General features: G+C 39.0%; 1 protein-coding gene across 1 annotated transcript; it reads left to right on the top strand.

The window, feature by feature from the left end:
- Window positions 1–1,016: 1,016 nt before the first annotated feature.
- specc1la (sperm antigen with calponin homology and coiled-coil domains 1-like a) lies at window positions 1,017–24,169 on the top strand. Its single transcript, XM_077561952.1, has 16 exons — window positions 1,017–1,206; window positions 6,150–6,312; window positions 6,390–6,528; window positions 7,750–9,374; window positions 11,309–11,516; window positions 12,371–12,444; window positions 13,822–13,997; window positions 14,165–14,328; window positions 14,532–14,653; window positions 14,908–14,998; window positions 16,282–16,371; window positions 16,446–16,581; window positions 16,657–16,759; window positions 17,924–18,040; window positions 18,127–18,186; window positions 20,569–24,169. The coding sequence occupies exons 2-16, from the start codon at window positions 6,187–6,189 to the stop codon at window positions 20,656–20,658; spliced, it is 3,321 nt and encodes a 1,106-aa protein (XP_077418078.1). The 5' UTR covers window positions 1,017–1,206; window positions 6,150–6,186; the 3' UTR covers window positions 20,659–24,169.
- The last annotated feature ends 3,052 nt before the right edge of the window (window positions 24,170–27,221 follow it).

Here is a 27,221-nt window from a genome sequence, read left to right as displayed (position 1 = left end):
ACATAATTTTTTTATGGAAATATTCAACAAAACGTCTTACTTAGGGTTAGGATTCACACATTAAGCATGGAAGAATGTTCTATTAATGGAACATTAAGCCTTAATATTTTATTTCAGTGCTGTTCAAACATGAAACAGACTGCAACCTGTTTGTTATAAACCTGAATTTTCAGATAAATACATTTTCATACAAATCTTACAGTGTTTACTGATGAGTATTTTCTAAATTTGAGTCTAAAAAAAAATCGCAATAGTCAATTTATAGATTCGTATCGGGATTAATGGAATTGAATTATGACATGAATCGTGGTACGAATTGAATCACCAGGTACTAGGCAATTCACACCTCTAATATATATATGTATACATTTTGTAATTGTATTCATGTATTCATAGTGAGATCCACTAAGCTGACTTTGGGCAACGGGTAGAGTACATACACCCTGGGCCTTGACTGGTTGCTAGTTAATTAAAGGCCACATATATTAGTGAAACAACCATTCACATTCACACCTATGGACAATTTAAGAGTTCAAGGACTGCAACATGCACATGTTATTAAGATGTGAAGGAAACTGACAAGGCTACATTACTGGTGGCAAAGAAACACGCAGTATTTTGACAGTACAGATCATATAATAAAGTACAAAAGTAAAACTTAGATACAGTACCAATTATGATTGATAACTTTGCACACACAAAAAACGTTTTCCCTCTTATAAAATTTGATTGTATCGGTTGAAAACAGTTTGGTAATGTAGATATCTGTTTTCAAATATATGTGGTAAAAATGAAAAGCCGTCAGAATTTTTTTTTTTGCCGTGCAGATCTCAGAAAAGTCAGCTTTGCACTTCGAATCGTTACTTCCCACTCCTATACTTGATAAAACAATAAAACTAAATACGTAGAAAAAGTCGAAGTAAACAAAAAGAACCAGCGTTTTTTCCCCTCCCCCCAGCTCATTTAAACTTAAAATGCAAGCAGGGAAAACGTGCAATGCAGTATCCCCACCGGCGGTGATGCTGAGGTGATGCAGATGCAACCAGAAGAGGGTGCAGAGGATCATCTAGCTGCTGTCAGCAGAGGCGAGCTGACTTCCAAAACTGATGCTGCTTGCGGTGGGATTAACAACCGGTGCGCCACCGCCATCACGCTTCCATCGGACATTTAACAATACATCAAAAGGGAAACGTAAAGGAAACGCAGGTTTGTGCATTTTCTCTTCTAGTTTGCAGAGTGCTGCTTGTTTGCCGGCTATGCTAACGTCGTTAGCTTGGCGATAGCTTTAGCGTTAGCATTGTCACAGACTACTTCTGTTAACAACTGAGCTCAAATTAATGACTGTGTGTACAACACTCAGTCCACATTCATCTTCGCATAACCAGGCGGTTTCCCGTGTGTTTGCGCTGCTCGCTTAAACAAAGTAAAAGTTATGTTTTCAACATTTTTCCAGGTTTTTGGAACGATTGTCAGAAAAAATAGCGTGGAAGTGTCCTGAGAATTATTTCAAAATAAGCTACTCTTAATGATAGCTACGCAACCCATTTCTGGAGGACAAAAACAATGTGTACAGTGTGTACAGTACTTGTATTATGTTAGTTGATCTGTGTTGATGCCCAGTTGTATGACGTGATATTTCAATTGTTTTGGGTCATTCATTATGCTCGCACCACTACAATGCCATTCATTTCGACAGTAAACCATTCAGCTTTAGTTTTGGTCCCAGTTTATGTCATTGTCAGCGGTACCTTAACTTTCCAAGCTCGTTTTTTATGCCGAAATACTTTTATAGCCAGTATGCACAATTGCATTACAGCTACTATTAATTTACTACTTGAGTACTTTGTGTGTAGCATTTCAGCTACAGTACTTTGAATCAGTTCAGTTCAACGCAACTGTATGCGGAATTAAAATGACGTTTCCAATTATTTGGCCGCATTGATGCTTTTGTTTTGAAAGCTATTTGTACAAACAGGAAGCTCTATTACTGAAATTCCCGGCATGCCTGACGCTACAGCTAACACTCTAGATGGCGTACCCCTTTATATGGTCATTTGGATTGAAAACTAAAGTTTGTAATACTGCGCCGGCTATGGGGCATTATTGGAAACCATACAGTTTTAGCCATTAAAGCGAGTGTTTGAGTAATACGTAGATAATAAGGGCGTTAGCTGTTATGCTAATGTTGTGGGTGTGCCAAAAACATATGCCTGCTTGCTCCCCAAATAAATCAGCAGGGGACTTGTGTTGCAGGGGATCTTGAGGCCATTTTGCTGCCACCCCTATTTAACACTCTCAGATCGCTTTAAGCTTTTATTTTCATCCACAGGATGTTTTTGAACTTTCCTGGTAGTCTAAAAAAAAGTTTAATTTCACTGCCTTCTTTTATTGGCCTCAAGCCTGATTTAGAGGATATGCATTTTGTGAATGATTTGACCTGATAATTGCCTAATGTGAAAAGCGAGAAAAATTTAATGATTTATTTATTATTTATTTATAGTTATTTCCAGACGAGACAACCATGGACATAAGAATTTTCAATACAGTTGTGCTGTAAAGGTCCAGGATGAGTATGTTTTATTTTTGAGTACAGTATAGAGTGTTTTACTCTTTTCTTTCTTTTTATCTTTCAGTCAGGAACAATTTATGGTTACTTCAGGATTAGTCTTTTGTATCAGAAGTCAAGCATTTTTTTTTTCTCATGCGACATGAAGCTTTTATAGTGTCTGTTCTCTCTCAAGCAGACTGGTGCCTGCTTGTGCACAAGCACACAGTCTGCCTTTGTAGGGTTGTTTCTTTGGAGACGCCATCACAGGAAGCTCTTGTTATGGCAAGGAAGTGCTTCCCTGCTGTTGAAGCTTCAATAAGGAAAGAACGCTGCAAAGGGGTCGTTTATGAGCAATTAGCTCATTGTTTGTTTTTGACGTTCATCTTTCTTCGTCAGTCAGCCCCCTTATTCATGGCTATCAAAATCCCATGTGTAGCACATGGTAGTTTAGTCTTCAGTGAGGTCAGTATAGCTGTCAAGTCCTAGTGCGGCTTGTTTGTTAGTCGATTTTGAACTTTAGCTCCATAGGTTTTCCACTTTTATACTTTATACTAAAATTTGAATTCATATACTTTTTGGTCTACAATATTAATTTTGTCTTGGTACTATGAAACATTTCAGACATCTTATTCAGTCGAAGCACACAGATGTGACTTGCATTTTTGTGTACTGTTGTTTCCCAACTTAGACAAAAGCATAGCAAAACATATTATAAAAAAAAGAAGAGCATAGGACTTATTTGGGGACATTTAATCTGAATTCGGGGAATTGTATATTTTGAAGAGGAACACAGGGAATTCCTCTTTCCCACGCTCATCTTTTTCATGGCGTATTTTAAGACTTCAAACATGGAGCGTCAATTCAACTCACTTCATGCTAATATTGACAAAGGTTGAGGACTTGTGAACAAAAGAACATGCTATATTGTTCCACCTGTGCTCGTCATCCCATTCCAATCAGCTCTTTCAGCCACTTGTGCCCTGTCCAGGTGTTCCTCATTTTCCGAACAGTTTGTTTGTATTTAGTTCAGTTGTTTTTTGATCTTTTGCTTCTGTTTGTAGTTCCTGTTAGTTGTCACCCATGCCATGGAGCGTTCAGCCCGTTTGTTTCTTTGAATCTGCTTTTTTCTACTTAAATCATTTTACTTTCTTGGTGTTTCCAAAATGCCTTATTTTCCTTTTTACGTTGTTGTAATTAAATACATTTTTGAGAGCACACCTACCTTGCCTCACTGCTTCTCTGCAACTGGGTCCTCAATCTTGCCAAACCATAACATAACTTACATCATGTGCAGTGCATTTTATAGCAAATAAAAGCTGGATCTATGACTTGTGAGTAACTTGCATGAAAGAAAGTTTATACCCGTTAGGTCCAATCAGATGTATTGGGATTTTTATGATTCTACTTTATATACCGCTACAATGGATTTATGATTGTCAATGTGAACCCCAATGAAAATATGTTCGCCTCATATTAAATTTACACAACTAATTGGTGAATACTGAATAACATTTTTTTACAGGCTAGTAAACACTGTGTTATATATATAACTTTTATTTTAAACGGGATTGGTAACCAAAAGTGCTTGCAATATCTCAATGTTTTTAAAAGTGAAGACAATTTGCAATTTCTATATGCGAGAAAGAAACACAAAGTCTATGTGCATTATTTGCTTTGGCGGGCCACATAAAATGATGTGGTGGAACTGATCTGTCCCCCAGTTTAACACCTGTGATGTAATCTGTACTTTTCTCTGAACCATATTATTAGTTGTACTTAAATGCCATTTCATCAACTTAACAGTACTTGAATAGATTCTAGAATATTTAAGTACTCATTACACCTCTGGCAAATGTCGTGAAGCTTCCTAAATAAAGTTGAAACTTCAAACACGATCAATTAATCAACAAGTAATCCAATAACAAATTAGTTGACAACTATTTTAATTATCGATTAATTGTTTGGAGACCTTCTTTAACTTTCTTTGTTAGGATGAGCTGTTCAAATAATGATGGATGGATGTAAAAATGTTTCTTTTTTTTTTATTTCAGCCTTTCAACAGTGAATATTCGCAGATAATTTTTTTCATCCTCCATTAAAGCAAACTGATTATCTTTGTATTGCAATGAGGCAAAAGCAAAATCGTTAAAAAGTCTGCGATTGTCCACAACTATGTATATACACGTGCCACAGAAGAGCAACATGGAACACAGAGTAAAAAAAGAGTCCAGTATTTGAATTGTCTGACCCATGAGGTCACAAGGATTATTCCCACTGTTTGCACTGTAATCCCACACTCAATTGTCAACAATTTGGTGCTGTGTGACTTGTAAAGTATTTAGTGTCAGCAAGAGTTGAACAATGTTTCCATGCTTTATAATTTGAACTTTAAAAACTAGTTTTCCTCATCATAATCATTGCGTTTACATGTGAAGTTCGATATGTTAACCACACATGCTCCATGTTTTCTTTCTTCAGATTTCCAATTTAGTTTCATTTTGTTTGCACGAGCTATGACGAAGATGGCTTCCAGTCAGCGAGTCTTATCTTAACTGTTTATTAAACAGTTCAAGCTGGTCACACAGTCTACTTTACAAAAAACATATTCTCCAAAAACAACAGACCGCAGAGTCTGAGATTGATTGTTGAGGGGCTTCCTGTGTAAAATAAATCACTTAGACACACTTTTTCCTTTTGAAAGGCTTTGTGCAAAAATACATCCAAGTCTGTGCTAAAGCACTTACTCGTTGCTTCCAGCTGTGTCCCCCAAAAACTTTTCTGGCTATCATGGCATTAAATGATGTTCTCCTCAGACCTGAATGGAAACACCCTGCACAACACAGTCTCGGGTTTTCCTGCCAGACTAGTTGTATCAAAATAGCAAGGGTCAACATTTCAGCCATTGCCAAATTTACATTATTTGTTGAGAAAGTTTTACTCCTAACACATACCTTGTTGTCTCACATTTTATTAGTGCTCATATTTTTTGGGGGGAATTTGCTACAATTAAACACGATCAAAACAGTCTGGACAGTCACCCCGGATTTGAGGAGGAATCCGATTGGAGTCAGATATACCTGCAGTCCAAACTCAGCCCAAGAGACCAGAGGAAAGACTAAAGGAAGGATAGATGAAGCCGAGTGAGATCCACAAACACCAGCCTCCACTGATTCAGCGACCAGTGGGAGAAACACATTCTTTTTGAGTTTCAGTAGATGCTGGTGTGGTGGATCTGACACGCATGAGAACCGCCACCAGAGGTGGGCGCCGTCGATCTTGGCCCGACTGTCTAGGCATAATCGTGATAAAAATCCACCACTTTTGTGTGAAGTTTCAAGAATTTTGGGAGACACCAGAACCCAAAAACATTTTTAGAGCTGATATATATATTTTTAAAAGATATAATCGTTGGAGAGAAAATCATATTTTTATCGTGCTCACCTAAGAGAGCACTCCTACTAAGCCTGCTGTCAGTTACTTTGTCATGCTTCATGTTCTAGGAATACCTTTTTATGGAAAGAATTCCCCTCCTATGGAAAAGTGCAGCGATAACCATATATTCAGACATACATTACCTTTCTCCTCCCTCCTGTGTGCGCAGACTGAGCTGTAAATGTTTCGGCACCAGAGAACTCAGTATGAAGAAGTCAGTCCGGCCTGTGGTGAGTAAGGTGAGTAGTGATCGAGGGAAGGCAGAGGCCGCATCTACAGGTGGCACTGGAAAGCCTACAGCCAAGACCAACAGCGCCGTACCTCTGTCCAAGGTTAGACGCGTCATCTTGCTTCATGACAGCTTTTTGCTAGGCACCTGAATGTTATTTTCTTATGTATGTTTTGTCAGGTGAAAAGCAACGATGATCTTTTAGCAGCAATGGCCGGAGGGAATCTTGCATCAAGTAATGCTGTCAGCAAAACTAAGAGAACTGCCTCGATCGGGACCACTGCTAGCACCGGTGACAACAAGCAAAAAGCAGCAGCAGGTGAGTCTTCGCAACAGATACGTGTCTACGCTTCCTCACTTTGCATTCCACAATTGCTGGTTTTATGGTTTTCATCCTATTTGTCCTCATTGCCCTTTATGGAGGCATCATAAAAACTCATTAAATTGGAGTGGCTCTAATGGGAAGAAAAATGATGATTCTAATGGCCTATGATTGACAGAGGTCATTGAGTAGTACTTGTATTTTCAGTTTGCAGCATTGAGTGGAGGGACACAAAGCGATTTATTTATTCCCCTGCACAGGGCCCCAAAATCCCTGTTGGTGACCCACTGTGTTAATCCTTTAGATCAGGGGCATCAAAGTAGATCTCAGGGGGCTGTTTACACCAATGAAGTCACATCATATTTATAATTGCAGACGTATTTAAAAAAAATAATAAAAAATTAAAAAAAAAATCCCAGTCCACTGCATACATTGATTTTCAAGCCATGTTCAGTTCACATTGCGGACTGTAAGGGACAAAATGCAAAACAAACTGCTTTTATTTTGTGTAAACAGGAACAGATGTAATGACATGCAATGCAATTTGCCTGTTTTTCTTTTGTGAAGACTTTAAACTAGAGGTGTCAGGCGATTCAATAAAAAAAAAAAAAATTGCATGGCTTCTATAGTTAATTCACAATTAATCGAACATTTTATGTTCTAAATGTACAATAAAATAAATGTTTTCATACTCTTGTTAACATAAAAGTGGAAAAGATGTTCAACTAATAGAAATATGGCTGCATGTTTTAGTCATTGATACAGTAGTTTATTAATAATTCAGAAAATTTAGTTAAAATGAAAAAGATGTGATAATGATTTGTGTTGGTCATTTTTCTGCCACTAGATGGCATAATTGCATTTGTAAGACATTGGTGACAGCTCAGTATATTTTAATTTTAAAAGAACTGTCGAATCTTTAACCTGAAGTAACTTGTGAAATTCTGCACACTTTTAAAATTGTAAAATACAACTTCACCTCAGTCTCCACAAATATATGCATTATTATAATTTTTTCTACTGCTAAATTTTGACGTGGACGTGTCTGCTGCGTTGCGACTGGAATTTTCCCAGTAAAGGCTTTCCACGTGAGGCGTGGTCATTAATCACGCTTAAAAAAAATTAGTGGCGTTAAAGGAACTTTAAATAACTCAAAATTAATGCACAAATTTTGACCCCAATGCTTTTAACATATTTTTGTTGTTGTCTCTGAATAAGGTTCCTCAACCAAGCGTATGACATCATCAACTACAAAAGAGCCAAATTCTTCACGAGACCGTCTTCGGACATCCAGGACGTCAGCTAATAAGAAGCAGCTGGCCTCAGGGACAGCAGCAGGCGATGCAGCCTCAGGGAAGCGCCCTCGCAGCCAGATCCTGACCGAGTCCGATAGCCGAATGAGCAAGTCCAAATCAGATGGGCAGATCAGTGATAAGGTGGCATTGGAGACCAAAGTCAACGACCTGCTAGGTCTTGCCAAGAGCAAAGATGTGGAGATTCTACACCTTCGCAGTGAACTGAGAGACATGAGGGTCCAACTTGGCATGGAAGGAAAGGACTCACCCCCGCAGGGAGAAGCGGAGGAGGGGGAGAAGCCGCATTTCTCGGCCATCACAGCAGCTAATGTTGAGTCCACTCTGCTTTTGTTACAAGAGCAGAACCAGGCCATCAGAGAGGAGCTCAACCTGCTGAAGAGTGAGAATCGAATGCTCAAGGACCGTCTCAATGCGTTGGGATTCTCTCTGGAGCAGAGGCTGGATGGCTCCGACAAGTTGTTTAACTACCAGTCGCTAAGCCCGGACTTGGCAGCAGGTAGTGGACAGAGTGAGGGCGGAGCCACCCTGACTTCCTCAGTGGAGGGCTCGGCCCCCGGTTCCTTAGAGGATCTACTCACTGGTCACCAGCATGGCGGCTCAGCGGACAATCTTGACAGCGAATCCAGTGAGGTCTATCAGGCTGTCACCTCCAGCGATGATGCACTGGATGCCCCCTCGGGAGCCTCCTCATCCTCCGAATGCGAGTCTGCTCCCAGCAGAGAGCGTTCGCGGAGGGGCAGCAGTGGAAATGCCAGCGAGGTGTCCGTTGCCTGCCTTACGGAGCGCATCCATCAGATGGAGGAGAACCAGCATAGCACCGCGGAGGAGCTGCAGGCCACGTTGCAGGAGCTGGCTGATCTGCAGCAAATCACCCAAGAGTTGAATGGGGAGAATGAGCGGCTCGGCGAGGAGAAGGTCATCCTCATGGATTCCTTGTGCCAGCAGAGCGACAAGCTGGAGCTCTACGGGAGGCAGATAGAGTACCTGCGCTCCTTGCTGGACGAGCATCATGTCTCGTACGTGCTCGAGGAGGACATCAAGAGCGGCCGCTACATGGAGCTGGAGCAACGTTACGCCGACCTGGCAGATAACGCCCGCTTCGAGAGAGAGCAGCTGCTGGGGGTTCAACAGCACTTGTCCAACACTTTGAAGATGGCGGAGCAGGACAACGCGGAAGCCCAAGAGGTGATCGGAGCCCTGAAGGAGAGGAACCACCAAATGGAGCGCGTCATGGACTCTGAGCGACAAGAGCGGGCAGCCATGGCAGCTGCCCTTGATGAATATAAAGCGGCAGTGAGCAGTGACCAGGCGGAGCTGAGCCGCTGTCGAACCCAGTTGGACCAGGAGAGGCAGAGGGTTGCTGAGCTGTACTCGCTTCATACAGCAGGCGACAAAAATGACATCTGTCAGCTTTTGGAAAGTGCGCGGCTGGGGAAGGAGGAGGCTGAGGCCAAGGCTGCAAAGTTGCAGGATGAGCTGGAACAAGCTCACAATGACCTCGCCCTACTGCAGGACACGCTCAGTAAGGTTAGTTTGGGATAGAGAGATGCTTTGTGGGTCTTAAATGGAGGGTCAGATTTAAAGGGCAAGTCAACCCCCCAAAAATTCTTTATACAGCGTTTCCGCAGGTCATTAAAAAGTATTAAGTCATTAAATGGATTTTGCTGAAATTAAGGCCTTAAATGGCATTAACCCTAGAGTATTTTTGCTATAAAAAGCAACACCGTCACTTTTGCAGGGTTATTTATTTTCTATCCGATATTATGTACCCCACAAAAAGTACTTGTCATAAAAAAATAGATCAAAATATGGCAACACGTGATAAATTAGAATGGTTTTCTTTTATTTTCAACTGTAGTATGTCTAACTAAAGGAAAACACAGCAAGTTCCTAAAAACATGCTCCCAAATGACAAAAAAATTGGAAATTTGAGAACAAAAAAATTTTGTTAAAAAAAATGAAACTGGAAACTTGGTCTTTGCTCCACCTCCACCCATTCCTGGGACATGTGACATTTCCCTGGTGAAGGCACAGACTCCTTGACATGCAAACAGCTGCAGGAGAGAGGAAGAAAAAAATATTGTTAATTTATTTTTAACAACTAAAAATGAACAATTGACTAAAATATTGTTTTCTCCAAATTCCCCATAAGAATTTCCTTTGAAATGAAGTATAACTAAATAAGGACTAGCATACACACTCAAGGACCACTCTTGCTTACCTATTCCCTAAAAAGCATTAACGTCCAGAGGCATTAAAAATGTAAATACAATTGAATGAATAACATTGTTGTTCATGCTTTATTTTACATACAGCCTTGTGCAAAAGGAGTCACTATAACACAATTTAGCAATATATGTACTTGTGGGGACTGGTGGCTAGTAATTTACAATGAACAAAATAGCCCGGAGCCCATGAGTTGCTTCATGTTCCGAATACCAATTGCTCTGAATTTGAAAACAAAGATGTACTGTTTCTGTCACCACTGTCCAACATGAAACACTAATGCATCTAGTGGTCAAAAATTACCTCAACACAAATCTATGACTTAATGTTTCACACTCCTTTTATCTGTTTAGTAGGTATTTTTAACTTCAAATAACTTGATGAATTACTATATCAATTAACTAAAAGATACACTCACATTTGGTAAATTGTAATTGGACAGTTTTTTTCATAGCACTTTATCTACACCATATGGTTCCCAAAGCGATTTACACTGCCTCACATTCACCCATTCGTACACATTCGTACACCAGTGTCGAACCCACCACCTCACAGTTGGGACATGACCACTCTACCACTGAGCCATGCCGCCTTTGTATATGATAACCACATTTGTCCACTTTGATGTTAACAAGAGAATGAAAAAATATTTATAAATAATATAGGAAAAAAGAATGAAAAAATATTTTATTGTACATTTAGAACAGATGTTATTTGCAATTAATTGCGAATTAACTATGGAAATCAGGCGTTTAATTATGATTACAAATTGTAATAGACTGGCAGCCCTTATATATAAAGTGCATATGCATATATGAATGTATGTACGTGTGTATGTGTATATGCAGTACGACATGGGCATTAAATTTTAAGTTGCTACCTGACCCTTGAGCAACTGTGATTTCATTTTCACTCGACGCGGGCAAAATGGATGCCCCCTAAGATGGAACGGAGCGGGGGGGGGGACTTTGCTGCTACATTCATATTTCATAAACACAATATTAATCAGAATACCGTTTAGACTAGTGGGGCTGCATAGAACATATTGTAAAGGACATTTTTGGGTTGACTTCCCCCTTTAAAGTAGTGCCAAGAAAGTACATGTGTGATTCCAAAATGTGTTCTTCCTTCTCAGTAGCACTTAAAGAAACAATCTGCTTCACATGATTGGAGCATGACTAATTAAGTCATTGTTGATGCTTTCATGAGTGATCTCTGTTCTTCTGTGTGAGCAGCTTGACAGGGAATATAGAGACTTCCAACAGCAGGTGCAGCAGCAGATGGCTGAACAAGCGCACGTCCAGGAGAAACAGCGTGTGGAGCTGCAGGAGAAGGAGGCGGAGATCGTCGACATGAAGGAAACCATCTTTGAGCTGGAAGACGAAGTGGAGCAGCACCGAGCTCTGAAGCTCCACGACAACCTCATCATCACCGGCCTTGAGAGTAAGCAGCCTGTGCATAATATTGGAACTTTTTGGCTCTTGGTAATCAAGGACCAGCCAACTACAACATTAGCCTTGACAGTGAGTGTGTGCTGCTGATTGCAGAAATTGCTGCTTGCTATAATGTGATAAGATAAACACACGTACATGGCATGTTACGAGTTGTTTGTTTTTTTTACTTGGCAGTGGTTGGATTTCTACTGACTGATACTAGTCATTTTGATATTTTAAAACAATATTGATTATAAACTAAACTGCTATTTGTCTTTTGTTTTTCCCTGCATGTGATGGAAATACTTATAAGATGAAATGAGGAGTGGATTAGCTGCGCTCACTCGATCCACAAGAATGAAAACAGAAAATCTGGAAGTAATTTACTAGCTAAAGAGTATTATACAATGTGTCAGGGCCAAGCATGTGGTGGAAGCCTGTCGACAGAGCACTCAGCGAGACGCAGTGTATTGTTTGTGCAAAGAAGCCGCTTGTGGCTACGAAGAGATAAGGGTGGTCCGTTTATGTTACATATGAGCTGGACTTACGTTGTCGCTAAATTCCATGGCAAACTGCAAATGTGCAGTTCTCCGATGCGGGCCTTTCCTCTTGAGTTCAGCATTTATTTGATAAATAGTTTGAAGTATACACACACTACTCTGTGACATTCACAGCTATGAAGATTTCATTCACACTGTTAACTGATAACCCTAATGTTACACACACAATATGTTAGTCTTTATAAGAATAACTTTTTCTGGATAATGCAACACAGCACAGACACTATTGTGTCCGTCAAACCTAATTTAGAGATCTGGTCTACTCTATGGCCAGCTCATTAAATGCATCTACTTTCTTTTACAGACTCTGTAAAGAAGCTACAGGACGAGAAGCATGACATGGAACGAGAGATAAAGATCCTAAATCGCAGACTCCGGGTGAGTCAGCCATGGCTCCATTTCCCATTGACTTGGTATTAAAATGGCAAATAGTGACGACACAGTTCTTGTCATTTGGTATCATCATGATGACCTTTCCCATTTGAAATGGTACAAGAAGGAAATTGTACTAAAAATCCATGATTCTTTTGGGATAAATGTATAATCTAATGAGTATAAACCTATTTTTCGAGGAGGATTGTTGAAGAGCTTATCAACTGATTTGGGTTTCACAAACAATGATATATTGTACTCATTGTTCTGGTACAGGAATGTCATCACCACATCATCAGCACTTACAGTGCCTTGCAAAAATTTTAGTGCCCCCACACTTCAACCTTTTTACATTTCAGGCTTCAAACATAAAGATATAAAGTTGGATTGTTTTTGTGAAAAATCAACACCAAGTGGGAAAACGGTCGTGAGGGTGGAACCAATTTTATAAAAAAAATTAACTTTTTGTGCGTGCACAATTATTCATCCCCTTTTCTCTCAGTGCAGTCAACTGACTCCTGATGGTTTCTGAATGATCCAATGAGTTCTTAACATACTGAATACCAGACATGGGCATTCCATCAATATTGACAGAAGGTCCATCAATCCGTCAATGGCGGGCGGCCATTTTGTTGACGATTGATGGGAAACGTAACTTAGCATTAACGGAAGTGGGTTTTTGTCCGTCAGTGTAATTGTCAATCCGTCAATAAATTTGACAACGATTGACGGAACATTGATGGATACCCACTTTGAATGACGGAAACATTGACGCACGCACGCTCATTTTACTGCGCAATCGCCAAATGACGGGTTGACGGTTTAGCTTAAAATATTGACGAGTTGACGATGACGGAAGGGAGTCCCAACGGACGCTCGAAATTTATTGACGAGCCCACCTCTGCTAAATACTTTGACTTGCAGTCTTTTAAAAGGAACCCTGACTGTAATGACAAGTTTGCTCTATATTATTTATTTGGTTGTTACTAACATAACTATGAGATTCATTTCTCCAAAATCATTTCCAGTTTAATAAATTTTGTAGAAACTTTATTTGTACATACGCCACCATTGTTGTTTACGTCGTCTATTGGACGTTTGAGCCCTGTGATGTTATTTTCAGTCAACGAGTGGCAAAATGGCCGCCCCCTGAGATGGATGAAAACGCGTGGATTTTGCTGCTTTATTCATACTCCGCAATATTAATTAGAATACTGTGTTTAGGCTAAAGGAGCTGCACAGAACATAATATTGTAAAGAGCATTTTTGGGTTGACTTTAACCCCTTTTAAGCAGCATGATCTTTAGAGCTGTAGATTACAGGTGTCTTTGCTTTAATACATACAGAATACCTTAATGATGTTTAATGTAATTTGCCTCATAGGAGGAGTCAATGGAGTGGCGTCAGTTTCAAGCAGACCTGCAGACAGCGGTAGTCATTGCTAACGATATCAAGTCAGAAGCGCAGGAGGAGATTGGAGACCTGCGGCGTCGACTCCAGGAGGCCTTGGAGAAGAATGACAAACTAAGCAAGGAGCTGGATGAGGTCAAGAGCCGCAAGTAAGCCACACAATCAATAAACAACAGTAAGTTAGGGATAATACATTTGCAGGGTGATCAATCTTAGTGATAGGGTTTATTTGCAAATACTTTTAAGTCAATGCCTTTTTTCTTATTGTCTAAGTATGCTGTTTAGATTAAGAAGAATTTTTTTTTTTTTTCTCCAGGCAAGAGGAGGAGAGAGGCCGAGTGTATAACTATATGAACGCAGTGGAGAGGGACTTGGCTGCACTCAGACAGGGGATGGGTCTGAGTCGTCGATCTTCCACCTCTTCGGAGCCTTCGCCAACTGTCAAAACACTCATCAAGAGCTTTGACAATGCCTCGCAAGGTATATACCACAATTTGAGTTCACAACAGTGTTGCCTTATTGTGTGTTTTGGTATTGCAGACTGTTTGGGTTTGTATTTTTTTTCGATACATTTCCCCAGAGATGATGATCCACTTCTGACACACTGCAGTTAATTTCAGCCGCATTTTCAGTTACATTTAAGCAGAGCTCCTTGTAACTAAGTGTGTTCTTGTAACTTCAAGCTCCACCACCTTCCAGTACTGCGACTGTGACTCCAACAGCGCCAGCCACCCCACTACCACGCACCCCTCTCAGTCCTAGTCCAATGAAGACTCCGCCGGCTGCTGCTGTATCACCTATACAGGTACGGAAGAAAAACTTTTCAGATAATGTTGTGTTTTCTATAAGCAACTGAAAGCCAAAAAGAATTCTATCAAAAACACACGTGATGCATTTGCGGTGAGATGTAACAGCAATGAAAGACTGATGATGATTTTTTTTTCTTTTTTTTTACTAGTTTAGCTGTTTTGTTTGTTTCATAAAAATATATAAATAAATAAAAAACACTGTGTATTGAAGAGCACTTAATTTGGTATCTGCTTTTTTTTTCTCTTTCAGAGGCATTCTGTATCCACATCTCTGTCGGCTTCCAAGCCGCTATCCTCCCTCAGTGACAAGAGGACCAGCTATTCCGACATATCCATGTCATGTAGGCAGCTAACACTAAAATATTCTTTATTTTATCACATTTTGGTAGTCTTGTCATCTCGAAAACTAATCATCATGTGATGTTCTGTATTCTTGTTCAAACCTGGAGAATTAAAAGTAGCAGAACAAATGATGGCTTATTTAAAAACCTCATTCAAAGATTCATTTAAGAGCAAAGAGTGTCTTAATTACCATTGCATGGCAAACAGTAAGTAATAGTAATGCATAATAATAATATTGTATTATTGTCATTCGGTAGTCTGCTTGGGGAAAACAAATCAATGTTGAGCTTTCTGAGAAGCTGCTCATCTGATTATAATGTTTACAATTTCCCTCCATTAGTCAAGTGTTTTGTAAACAAAAGTGACACACTGTCCATGTTATTGGTGATTTGATGTTTCCCTCTTTTGTATATCATATACAGTTTGTGTTTCTGTGGTCAGAGTAGCCTGACCCATTGTGCATGTTTTTTGTAGTTTTTTTTTTTTTACTAACACAACTACATATTTAAATATGGCAAATTTTTCTCTGATTTAGAAACCCTGAATGTTGCTACTAATGTTCTTGGATTTACAAAACGGCTTGTCTTCATATAATGTAGTAGTGTAGTTTTGGAAAAGAATTTATTTTCAAGCCAATTAATTACTACTTCACTGCAAAAACACATCTCCTTAATAATATACATATAATAAAATACACTTGTTGTTAGTGTAAATTTATTAGATCTAAATCAATCTTAAAATAAGCTTTATACACTTATTCTAAGCAACAAAACAGTCAAGTACATCTGAAAATAAGCCATAAACACTTAATTGTTTAAGGCCTTATTTCAAGTAAGGTAAATATTTTCAAAAAGCTTAAAACACTAATTCAATTGGCTTTTATCGTTGCTTAGAATAATTCTTAAACCATTTTTTATATAATCATGAATTATAATTTTTTTTTAAATACTGAAACCGAGCATGAAGTGTCAATCATTATTTGTACTCTAAGTTGAATGTCAAGCAGAGAGATAACGGGTCCCATTTTTACTTGAATTTGGTATGACCCAGCCAGGGATTGAACCCACAACCTCCCAGTCTGAGGGTAGACACTCTACCACTAGACCACTGAGCTGGTCATTTGTAATATGGTCATGAAAGACTGACTCATTTTGCAAAGTAAGAGACAATTTGTGTATTTGTTGAAGTTGGTACCAATTGCTGGTATTCTTTACACTCGGTGGAATTTGAATGTGACTCCTAAACAGTGTGTTACATCAATAGTGTAATCATGTATTTACAGCCGAGCACCTTCTCAGAGGAGCCCCAGCCAGTCGACCGCCTTCTGTCCTTCAGAGGGTCTCCAACATGGATTCCACAAAGACAATTTCAGGTTCATGAGAGCACATATGAACCTTGCTAGTATACATTTTCCAGGAATCAATCTATCCCCGTGTTCTTAAGCAGTTTCCCGCCGTAGTAGTGAAGAGATAAAGAGGGACATGGCAGCCCAAGACGGAGGCTCCTCATCCTCACTGATGGCCATGAGTGCCTGTTCTTCTCCCACGGCCTCCATCACTCCCACGGCACGCAGCCGCCTAAGGTACAACCCTAACCTACAAGCTAAAGAAAGGTTACTAAGCAAGCAGACTCGGATCTCTGTTGTTTTTCTTTAAAGAGAGGAACGAAAGGACCCGCTATCTGCGCTGGCCAGAGAGTATGGAGGCTCCAAGAGAAACGCCCTGCTCAAGTGGTGCCAGAAAAAAACCGAAGGCTATCAAGTAGGTTATTGTCCCCAAAACACTCTGTGATTAAACTGAATACTGTATTTTTGGATAAATAAAAAAAATGCTTGTTGTAAGTCAGGAATCAGGCAAAAGAGAAAATGTCGTCTTTTTGTCCTGGAAAGTTACACAATTGCAAGTCGATAGCAACATGTGCAGTCATACATTCATGTTGTACTGTGACAGAAATGAAAATGTTAGAACAGATGAACTCTCGTAGCCAACAAGATGAGATCAGAGCTTGATCAAATCTGTTGATGCATGTTGTTAAGTAGCTTCACTATTGCCAGACGTGCGGCAGACAAAATGAGCATTTATGTATTAGTTAACCCATCGGGACATGTCTACTATCCTGCCTCAGTAGTAAGCAGCCTTAGCTGTGTTCTGATTAGTGACAGTATGGTTGCCATGGCACCTGAGGGTCTTCTCCAGGGTGCGCGACATTGAGCAAAGTGACTTGACATGACACACGGCACTATCTTGACAAAGGTCATGAGATTGGCGAGTATAGTTTACTGTATGAATTGTATATTTGAAATGACCAGTAAATTAAACTGAATTTGTCTGTTTTTCATTAGGAAAAAAAACATGGCCGGTAATAGAATGTGTATGTTCTGCACACGCATCTGTTGCCTGTTTGTGGCATTGAGGAGAGAAAACATCATCTCCTTCACTAAAAGCCATTTTTCTTTCCTGTGCCACACCTCATATTTCTCATTTTAATGATGAAATGTCTGCCTCTCATAAAACTGCTGCTATGGCGACAGCCACACTAATGTCCATGCATCTTGTATTCCACTTTACACACATTGCAATATAGTGCTCACAAAATCCAGTGTGCTAATTAACTTTAGAGGTCAACTCACGTTAACCTTCTGTAAACTTTAGAATGCACATGTCCAACTGTTTAATATTTCAGTACTTTTGCATAAATTGAGGCATTTGTAGCCAAACACCCTCAACTTTTTGTGAGTAGTGTGTAATTGTCTGCTTGGAAGAGAAGAAATGTTAGTTTACAAGGCTGTGTGGTTCTAATAAATGCCTTGCAATGTTAATTAACCTTAAATGTTCAGTTTAAGCTTGGTTATGGATACATTTTCTGTTGTTTATGTTTTCAAAATGCATTATTTCATCCTATGAATCTATTGTCATGTGTTCCAGAACATTGACATCACCAATTTCAGCAGTAGTTGGAATGATGGTTTGGCATTCTGCGCCATGCTTCACACCTACTTGCCAGCCCACATTCCTTACCAAGAGCTGACCAGCCAAGACAAGGCGAGTACAAAGTGGAGGGAAAACCCAACCTTAAAACTCCGAAATGCTCAAATAAAAATAGTTGGCTTCTCTTTTTCTTATTGCAGAGGAGGAACTTCACTTTGGCGTTCCAGGCTGCTGAAAGTGTCGGGATCAAATGCACTTTAGTAAGTTTTGTGATGAAAAGCATTTGACAACAGCGGATGTTTTGACAAAAAAAAATAAAAATTACTATCATGGAAAGTGACCCTCTGTCATCTGCTGTTAAATCGGTCATCAAGTCAAGCCCACTGAGGTACTTAACTCATTCACTGCCATTGACTGCTATAGATGTCAAAAATTCATTTGAACTATTTCTATTAGTTTCACATTTTTTCCACTTTTGTTAACAAGAGCATGAAATCCTAGATTTTTTTTAAATTGTACACTTAGAACAGATATAAGATTTGTGATTAATCGTGAGTTAACTATTGAAGTCGTGCGATTAATTACAATTAAAAAATTTAATTGTCTGACACCCCTAATTTTTTTCTTTTATTTTTCTTTTTTATTAGCGGCATCAGGTTATTATTTTTTTTTTATTGTAATCAATCACATGACTTCAATAGTTAACTCATGATTAATCACAAATTTTATACCTGTTTTAAGTGTACAATAAAAAAAATATAGGATTTCATACTCTTGTTAACAAAAGTGGAAAAAAATGTGAAACTAAAAGAAATGGTTCTAAAACATTTTTTAGGTTTATACTCGTCAATGGCAGTAAATGTGTTAATTTAAGAGACAGTCCGCTAACATGCTCCAGAGCAGCAACACCTCTCTTGTAATAGAGAGAAAAAATATATAGTCCACACACGACAGGTGTTACGTATCTATAGTTAGAAATACAGAAGCATTTTTGCTTATTTTTCCTCTACAGGAAATGTTTTGCACCAATGGAAAGATTTTTTTTTCTTCAGAAAACAGTGGCCTGGGTTCTGATTTTTACTTCGTTTTACAGTTAACAAAGTAAAATCTGCAGCTCGGGGTTAGACCAGAACAAAGATCGGAAGTTCACAACAGACATATAACTCTTTCACTGTCAGTTGTAGAAGACACTTTAAAATGATACTTCCGGTCGATGACGATGTGATTTAAAAAAATGAAATATTAGGTATTTTGCTGGCAATTTTTCTTATATGGACGTGAAACACCCGGTTCAGTATAACCCCGCCTCTCCCTGCGTGGTTGCCGCACCCCTCTCATCCTAATCCGGCTGCTGCGCGCACCGCCCACAACACTCTGGAGCGCTGCGTTCGAGCACTCTGCCACGCTAGACCGGCCAATTGTCATTGCACTTTGGCATTGCAAATGTGAAGGAGAATTGATAGCTTTGAGTTCATATGGAGAAAAAGTGGGCATGTGTTTAGTCCGCATAGAAGGTGCGGGGGTGGGGCCGCACCTCATGACGTCATAAAGTGAGCACCTGCTCGTTTTCCCAGGTTGGGAGGGGAATAGAGGAAAAACACAGCTTCTGATGTTTTTGGTGAGGAATTAGCATTTTAAAATGGCTAAAAACTCCAAAATTGGATTTTGAGATGACTGTCCCTTTAAAGAAATTCTGATGGGATATAAACCCAGTAGGGTCAATTAGTGCAGCCCAGAGTTCAAAGCAAATGTGGTGCATCATCATTTAGCTATTGTGCTGCAAGCAAATGATAGAAGCCTTCAACAGAACAGAAGTGTTAAAAACTGTGCTTTTTACCCCATATGATTAAGGTATTTTAGAAAATTTCGATAATTTTTGTAAACTGCTTTTTATTCCTTTATTTTTCTTTAAAATGTCTGAAATTCTTCTGTTTTTAAATATCTTAAGGTATTTTGCCTGCAAATTTAAATGAGCAAACTAGTTCATTAGGTGCCTTTCGTGAAATCGGTACCAACATAACCCAAATTGAATTTCTTTCAACTAACTTTTAAAAAAGAAAACATGATATTAAGAGTAACTCAGTGCACATAATAACTCCGTCTTACATAATAACTGTGAATTCTTTTTTTAAGGCTTTTAATTAGCTAAAATGTTACTTTTAGTGGTCAGACCTCCACCTGGTGATTTTCAATGCTGCAATTGACAGACTGCAAATGTTTTCTTGATGTGGACATGGACTGAGATTTTATTTGGAAGAATTAAGTTGAAATGACTTTTCAACATGTGGACATAGTCAAGGCCAGTGTTTCCCAACCTTTACTGAGCCAAGGCACATATTTTTGCATGACAAAAATCTCACGGCGCACCACCATACAAAAATGTCACAAAAGAGTCAAATGCTTACTCAGCGTGGGCCTGTTCACTTGAACACAAAGTTATTATTCTGTTGTATGAATGGCAATAGTTGTGACTCTCACTATAGGTCCCTGGCATAGATGGATGAAATGTGATTATTTCCCATAGCACACTTGATAATCTTTCACTAGTGTGCTGCAGAAACGTACTTGCAAATAACTGGCCTAAGCCAAATGCGTGGTACTTCAGTTTGACAAAACCACTGTGAATTTTGTGTCTTTTGCAGGACATAACTGAGATGGTGCACACCGAGAGGCCAGACTGGCAGAACGTCATGACTTACGTCACAGCTATCTACAAATACTTTGAGACCTGACGAAAGTCTACTGCTACTTGGCCGCACCTCAACCCATACATCACAACTGTACCTCACTGGATAGCACCGCTGCCACCCCCTGCATAGCATGTTCAACATCACCTTCAGTTGTTTGCAACATCAAGAACAGACCTCATGAAAGGAAACACACACAAGTCTTGCCTGTATGCAATGTCACAATGAAGCCTTGACAAGTCGACCAAGTATATGAACTGACGGTTAGAAATGCGCCTTAGTGCCTTCATCTGGATTTTCCTTTTGCAGGCTACGCTTTACCCAGATGTTTGCTCTTTAGCAAGCAACAAAACAAGTGCAAGAGCTTCCTCTTTTGATGGCGAATACTTCTAGGAAGCATCTGTTACGGATCTATAACATATCAGTACAGATAGGATTTTTTCAGTCCTTTGACGAGAGCTCAGGCAGTTTTTTTTTTTTTTGCAGTGTTTCCAGATGTTCATGTATGCTTCAGATGCTTGTGTTTGAGAGGATCAAGTGCCTGTGTGATGATTAATGCCTGACACCAACTCGGCTCCCCTGAGAGCCAAAGCCCAAACAGTGTCTTTTCACGACAGCATGTCAAGATGAAGACCAGGAGTTGCCCAATATGGAGTTGTCCCCCAACATTTTTGTTTTGTTTTTTTGCTTAATTGATGCTGGTTGTCATTTCGGAAGGTTTCTGCTCCAGTAACAAATATCTAATCAGGAGCGAGTGTTTCATTTGAAAGCATAAAAAAAAAAAAAAGCTCAAGAGACATTCAAGCGCCAATTCTCTTGCTGGGTTTTCATTCATTGGGTCATTAAATAGGCCTACGTTAATGTGTGGATTCTAATATAAAATTGCACTGCATAATATTTGGTTGTGAGCTTTGAAGTGTGATGTGAATGACAAGATTAACTGTGCTGAATGTCCTTATGCAGGATCCTGGAAAATTGTATTAGAATTGATGGGAAATTATTTAGAATTTCAGCTCTGGCTTTCCTGTGGAGTTTTCATGTTCTCCCTGAGCTTGTGTGGATTTTCTCCGGGTGCCGGGCCAGCTTCCACCAGCTGACAGCTAGGATATGACTCCTGTTAACTCAATATCCCCATGAGGCAAATCAAATGTTACGCAAAATTGATGGATCTAACAATAATAGCAACAAATATATATTTTTTTAAAAACACGTTATTTTAAAACAGATATAGCATCATCAAATTTACAGTTAATTCCCCTAATTTCTGATGAATATGCGTATGTGTCCATCTCTTCCTCAAGTTTAACTTCCAAAATGGAAAGTTTCCAGAAACTTGACATGAATGTTTTTTTTTTATTAGTCTACACATTAAATGTTTGCATTCTTATTCAGGAAGGAGCATGTAAAAATGAAGCTAGAGCCTGAGGTTTGTTAACTTAGCTAGCTAGCTAAGCTTAGTTTAGCCACAACACTAAAAGGCTCAGGAAACAAAAGTGAAAATCCACCTTCCGTCACTTGTTAGGGCCAATTGAGCTCATTTGTGTTGTATTTACAAAAACACTAGTCCAAAAGATTTGAGCGACACGTTTTGTTGACCTGACATTTAGAAGGCAAGCTGTGTCACTGTGCTAACTGAATGCTAAGCTAATAGTAACTCATTGGCCTCATTCTCACATTTATGGGACAAGTTGTTGAAGTTAGAGCCTGAGGTTTGTTAGCTATCTATCTTATCTTAGTTTAGCCACAACACTAAAAGGCTAAGGAAACAAAAGTGAAAATCCACCTTCCGTCACTTGTTAGGGCCAATTGAGCTCATTTGTGTTGTCTGTACAAAAACACTAGCCCAAAAGATTTGAGCGACACGTTTTGTTGACGTGACATTTAGAAGGCAAGCTGTGTCACTGTGCTAACTGAAAACTAAGCTAATAGCAACTCATTGGCCTCATTCTCACATTTATGGGACGAATATTCCCCGAAGAGCTCATTTACACACAATCTCTCTATATGTTCAGCTTGTTAAAAAACATTTTGCTTGTTAAAAAACATTTTGTTTTGTTATGTTTGTTGAACTTCTTACTGTGACTCCCATTATTTTAGATATGCTGAGTACACGTTGGTGCAGCATTGGTGTCCATTGTGCCAGCAACATGATTGTCTGGTTGCTGTGTGTCAATTTGTGCCTCAATTTACTTGTCCATTGTATTTATTTGGATGTTTCCAATCACTGTATTATTTGTTAATTGTATTTTTGCTTTATTTGTGAGTGCATGGATTTGTTACATACACCATCAATGGAAAGCCATTTGCACATTTATTTGATATTCTTGGTATCCATACATTCTTTGTCCTAATTTAGTGCATTAGTAGTGAGGAATTCTACTAGTGTTAACTTGTGCCTCAATAGTAGGGTGAATATGTTAACTAGTGCACAGTTTTGCCTCATTAGTAACATGTAGTTGGCCTACTAGTGAGGACAAAGAGCGTACTGTATAGCTGAATATCAAATAAGCGTTTATTCTATTCCCTTGATCAAGAGCCAAGTTGTGCCTATGGTGTAGCACATTAATTTAACGCGCAAGGTTGAATTGCGCACTAGTAGACCAAAAGTGGCACAATTGTAGTGGAGGAAAATAGTTGGCAATTGAAAATAGTTGACAATTCATGCTGAATTGTCCTGTTTATGAGGACAAATGGCGTACTGGTATAGACCTTTAAGATAGCTAAAAAGGATATTGAATAAATGCTCAAAAGGGCTTTTATGTGCCTGGTCAGCTATTTTTTTTCTCCAACTTTCTTCTAATGTCCTGCCTTAATAGTTTAAATTTTAAGAGTGTTAAACTTGCAGTTTTCTTTCCCCAGGATGTGGAAAACGGATGGTCGTGCGTCTTGAGAAACACTATTAAGGTCTTTTTGCAAGGCAGGTTGATTTGATGAGTGTGTCTGATGTGCGTTACTGTATGCTAATTTGGGTCAGATGAGGCTGCCAGCTGGTATCTATGGCAATGTAGTTGTTTTCATTTTATTGCAAAACCCACATCACTATCATCTGTACAGCTGTGTTAGACATCCAGTCATTTAGCACAAGCAACTTTTTGTGTATGTCTAAATGTGTATTATTTAAGTGCATTTGAAGGCAACACTTTTATGGTGTACCGCTCGATTCCATTGCTGAACTGCGTTTTATTATTCCTGCCAGGATTGTCTGGGAGCAACAGGAACAATTGGATCCTCCCTCATGTTCTAAGTGGAATATGTTTGCGCTTGCTTATTTGGAGCAACGGATGAACACTAAATCCAGCAAGGACGCTACATTCCACCTCCACATGTTTCATCTACAGAAGAGAGGGACGTTACATTGCAGGGCCTTTCATGTGTAATGGCCTCTCGAAGCAGGAAAGCAAATGTGAACAGTGCTTTGTTTCTTTATTGGATCTGCATCATCGTGTTTTGCTTGCCTTGGTTTACTTGAAAATGCTCTGAGAATTCCACTGAACATACTTACGTTCTTTTTTTTTTTTTTTTTTTACTCCATGTTGCCAATAAATCCAATATTTTATTTTCCAGTGCAAACCTTTTTTATAGTGTGGAATTATTATTTTTTATTCTGAAGAGACACTGATTACACGTTTTTTTTTATTATATTTCACTTTGTTTATAATCAAACAGCCATTGTTACTCTAGTTTTTATCTCCTCAGAATCAAACTATAGCCAAAATTAGCATTTTCCTTTTATCGATATGCTGAAAAATCCATCCCATCCAAGCGTAAAACAAATTTTTTTAATTTTATTTTCACAATTGTTGAAAATGCGAATAAAATTAGGTAGATGGAAACTTACTGGGTCCGGTTTGGTGGCCTCAACATTGCATCTCTGCTTTTTGCAGATGATGTGGTGCTGTTGGCTTCTTCAAGCCATGATCCCCAACTCGAGCGGTTTGCGGCAGAGTGTGAAGCGGTTGGGATGAAAACCAGCACCTCTAAATCTGAGACCACGGTCCTCAGTCGGTAAAGGGTGGAGTGCCCTCTCCGGGTCGAGGATGAGATCCTGCCCCAAGTGGAGGAGTTCAAATATCTTGGGGTCTTGTTCACGAATCGACGGTCGATCTACGTTCCTGCCCTCACCTATGGTCACGAGCTGTGGGTCGTGACCGAAAGAACAAGATCCCGGATACAAGCGGCCGAAATGAGTTTCCTCCGCAGGGTATCCGGGCTCTCCCTTAGCGATAGGGTGAGAAGCTCGATCATCCGGGAGGCACTCCTCCGCATTGAGAGGAACCAGTTGAGGTGGCTCGGGCATCTAGTTCGGATGCCTCCTGGACGCCTCCCTGAGGTGTTCCGGGCATGTCCCACCAGGACACACTATGTCTCTCGGCTGGCCTGGGAATGCCTTGGAATCCCGCTGGAGGATCTGGTTGAAGTGGCTGGGGAGAGGGAAGTCTGGGCTTCCCTGCTAAAGTTTCCTGTGGTTCTAATTTTTATCATCTTAAGATCAAACTAAAGATGACAAGACACGCAAACAAGCAGCAGTCAAGGCCTAACAAAGTATTTCGAGGAAGGAAACTCAGATTTGCATATTGATATTAGTCTCTTAGTTGTCTCAGCATCAAATAACTATAACTCCTAAACTGTAAATGCCATATGATTTTAAAGTATATACTTTATTGGTTTGAAGCTGGAAATCTACTTCAATAGCATCTTGTTTGAAAAACTCCATTACGGATCTCGTAATCTATTTAAAGGGAGCGTCAACAGATCCCATTGAAAGGCATGAAAAAAAAGCAGGAGGTATTGATCAATAATATTCACACTGAGAGCATTTGAGCGGTGATAAAGGAAACACACATCTCAATGATCGCTGCTGAACAAGAGAGTAATCAGGCAAGTTGCTTCTATTGATCATTTTGCTTAAGGTTATAGAATAAATATGTAGACCGGTGTGCACCTACTTTATTTACTTATTGTGCAAGTTTTAGTGTAGTGCAATCTAGGGCTGGGCGATATGGCCCAAAAATAAAATCTCGATTTTTACAGACATTCAGAACGATTACGATTTTAATCGATTTTAATCTAATAAACCCAACAAACCTGTATTTAAAGGTTTCATTTATTCAAAACTAATTCTTGTGCAAAATGTACACGGTACAAATGTATACTGATTCTAAATTAGTTTGAACATAAACTTAACATTCATAGTTTTTTCTTAAATGCCACAATGAAGTAGTTGGTAGCTATTGTAAACATGTCTTGTAAAGCACCCGTCTAGCAGTCTGCCACTTGTACAAAATTGCAACTTACAAAAACATTTGAATGTAACACAAAATAAGAACAACAGCTTTTAATAATCCAAAATTCTAATTCACGATTTAGCAAATTTTCAACGATTTGATTTTTAAAATGACGATGTATCGAATTAATTCCATTTATTGCCCAGCCCTAGTGCAATCAAACTCAAATGATCCCAATACTCATCAGTTGGTTCTTTTAATCTGTTGACAAAAAAAAAACATTGTAGTTTTAATAACACCAACAAACAGGTACTCATTTAACAACGTGTGATACGGGACTTTTTTTTTTAAGCATGTGAAAGTGTACCTAAGAGATGAGATTTCTTTCAGAAGTCACTTATATAAATTTAGTCATAAGGTTGTTCATCTGTGTAATATATGTGTATCTGTCATTTAGCAATAGATTAAAAGTAATTGAGGCTAAAGTTTAAAGTTTGGCCAAAGCCTGTAAAATGTCATCAACTCATTTTACACTCTAAAAAGTCAAAAGTAACCCAATTATGGATCAAAAATGGACCGATCCACTTTATGGGTCAACTTGACCCAACTTTCTGTTTTTTTTTATACAAAAAGATCAAATTTTTTGACCCAAGTAAAGGATCTGACCAATATTTATGAGTTGTTTAACACTAAAAGACTCAAAGTTGGGTCAAATTGACCCAAGTAGAGGATTGGTCCATTTTTGACCCATAGTTGGGTTACTTATTTTTGACCCAACTGTTTTTAGAGTGTAATAAAAGTGCTCTCAGTGAACATTCTCTGTAGGCAACTACCCAATATTGCGCATTCACAGCCACTGTATATTACAGTACAGAGCTACATAAGTCAGAATAATTGCACTGCATGCCTTCATGCAAAACAATTTTAAGAAACAATATTTAATTGTATTTTTTTTTTAAATACAATAGTGAAAGTGCACTTATCTCAAGTGACGTTACCAACATCATTCGGATTTATAGCCTTTCACTGTGGTGAACCACAATGAAAAGCAGCTTGCTTTCCATTCCACTTCCTATGGTAGACATCTGCTGCTTGTTGCATCTCTATTTTGAGTTCTGCAGACTGAAGTTAGCTTGCATGTCATAACCATGTTTTGACATTTGAAATCTATGGAAATTCAAACATTACATCTGTGTTGAACATGCCAATAAAAATATTTGTTAGTATTATAGAAAAAAATATGAATGTAAATGAGTACACCCCAACAGGTTTGTAAGAACACCTTAAGTTTCCATTCAGAATCAAGATTTTTTTTTTTATGGGAAACTATAGGCTACCGCTAAATACTCTTACAAATGTGGGCCATTGATTGCAAATAAGATT

This window comes from Vanacampus margaritifer, chromosome 3 (genome assembly GCF_051991255.1).
Source record: "Vanacampus margaritifer isolate UIUO_Vmar chromosome 3, RoL_Vmar_1.0, whole genome shotgun sequence".
Lineage (NCBI taxonomy): Eukaryota > Metazoa > Chordata > Actinopteri > Syngnathiformes > Syngnathidae > Vanacampus > Vanacampus margaritifer.
This window is presented reverse-complemented; position numbering and strand designations above follow the sequence as displayed.

Bases quoted from the DNA above. Each gene is read 5' to 3' on its own strand.
- specc1la (XM_077561952.1), top strand. From the start codon at position 6,187: ATGAAGAAGTCAGTCCGGCCTGTGGTGAGTAAGGTGAGTAGTGATCGA. The intron at 6,313-6,389 runs GTTAGACGCGTC...ATGTTTTGTCAG, and splicing joins GCGCCGTACCTCTGTCCAAG to GTGAAAAGCAACGATGATCT. The intron at 13,998-14,164 runs GTAAGCCACACA...TTTTTTCTCCAG, and splicing joins GATGAGGTCAAGAGCCGCAA to GCAAGAGGAGGAGAGAGGCC.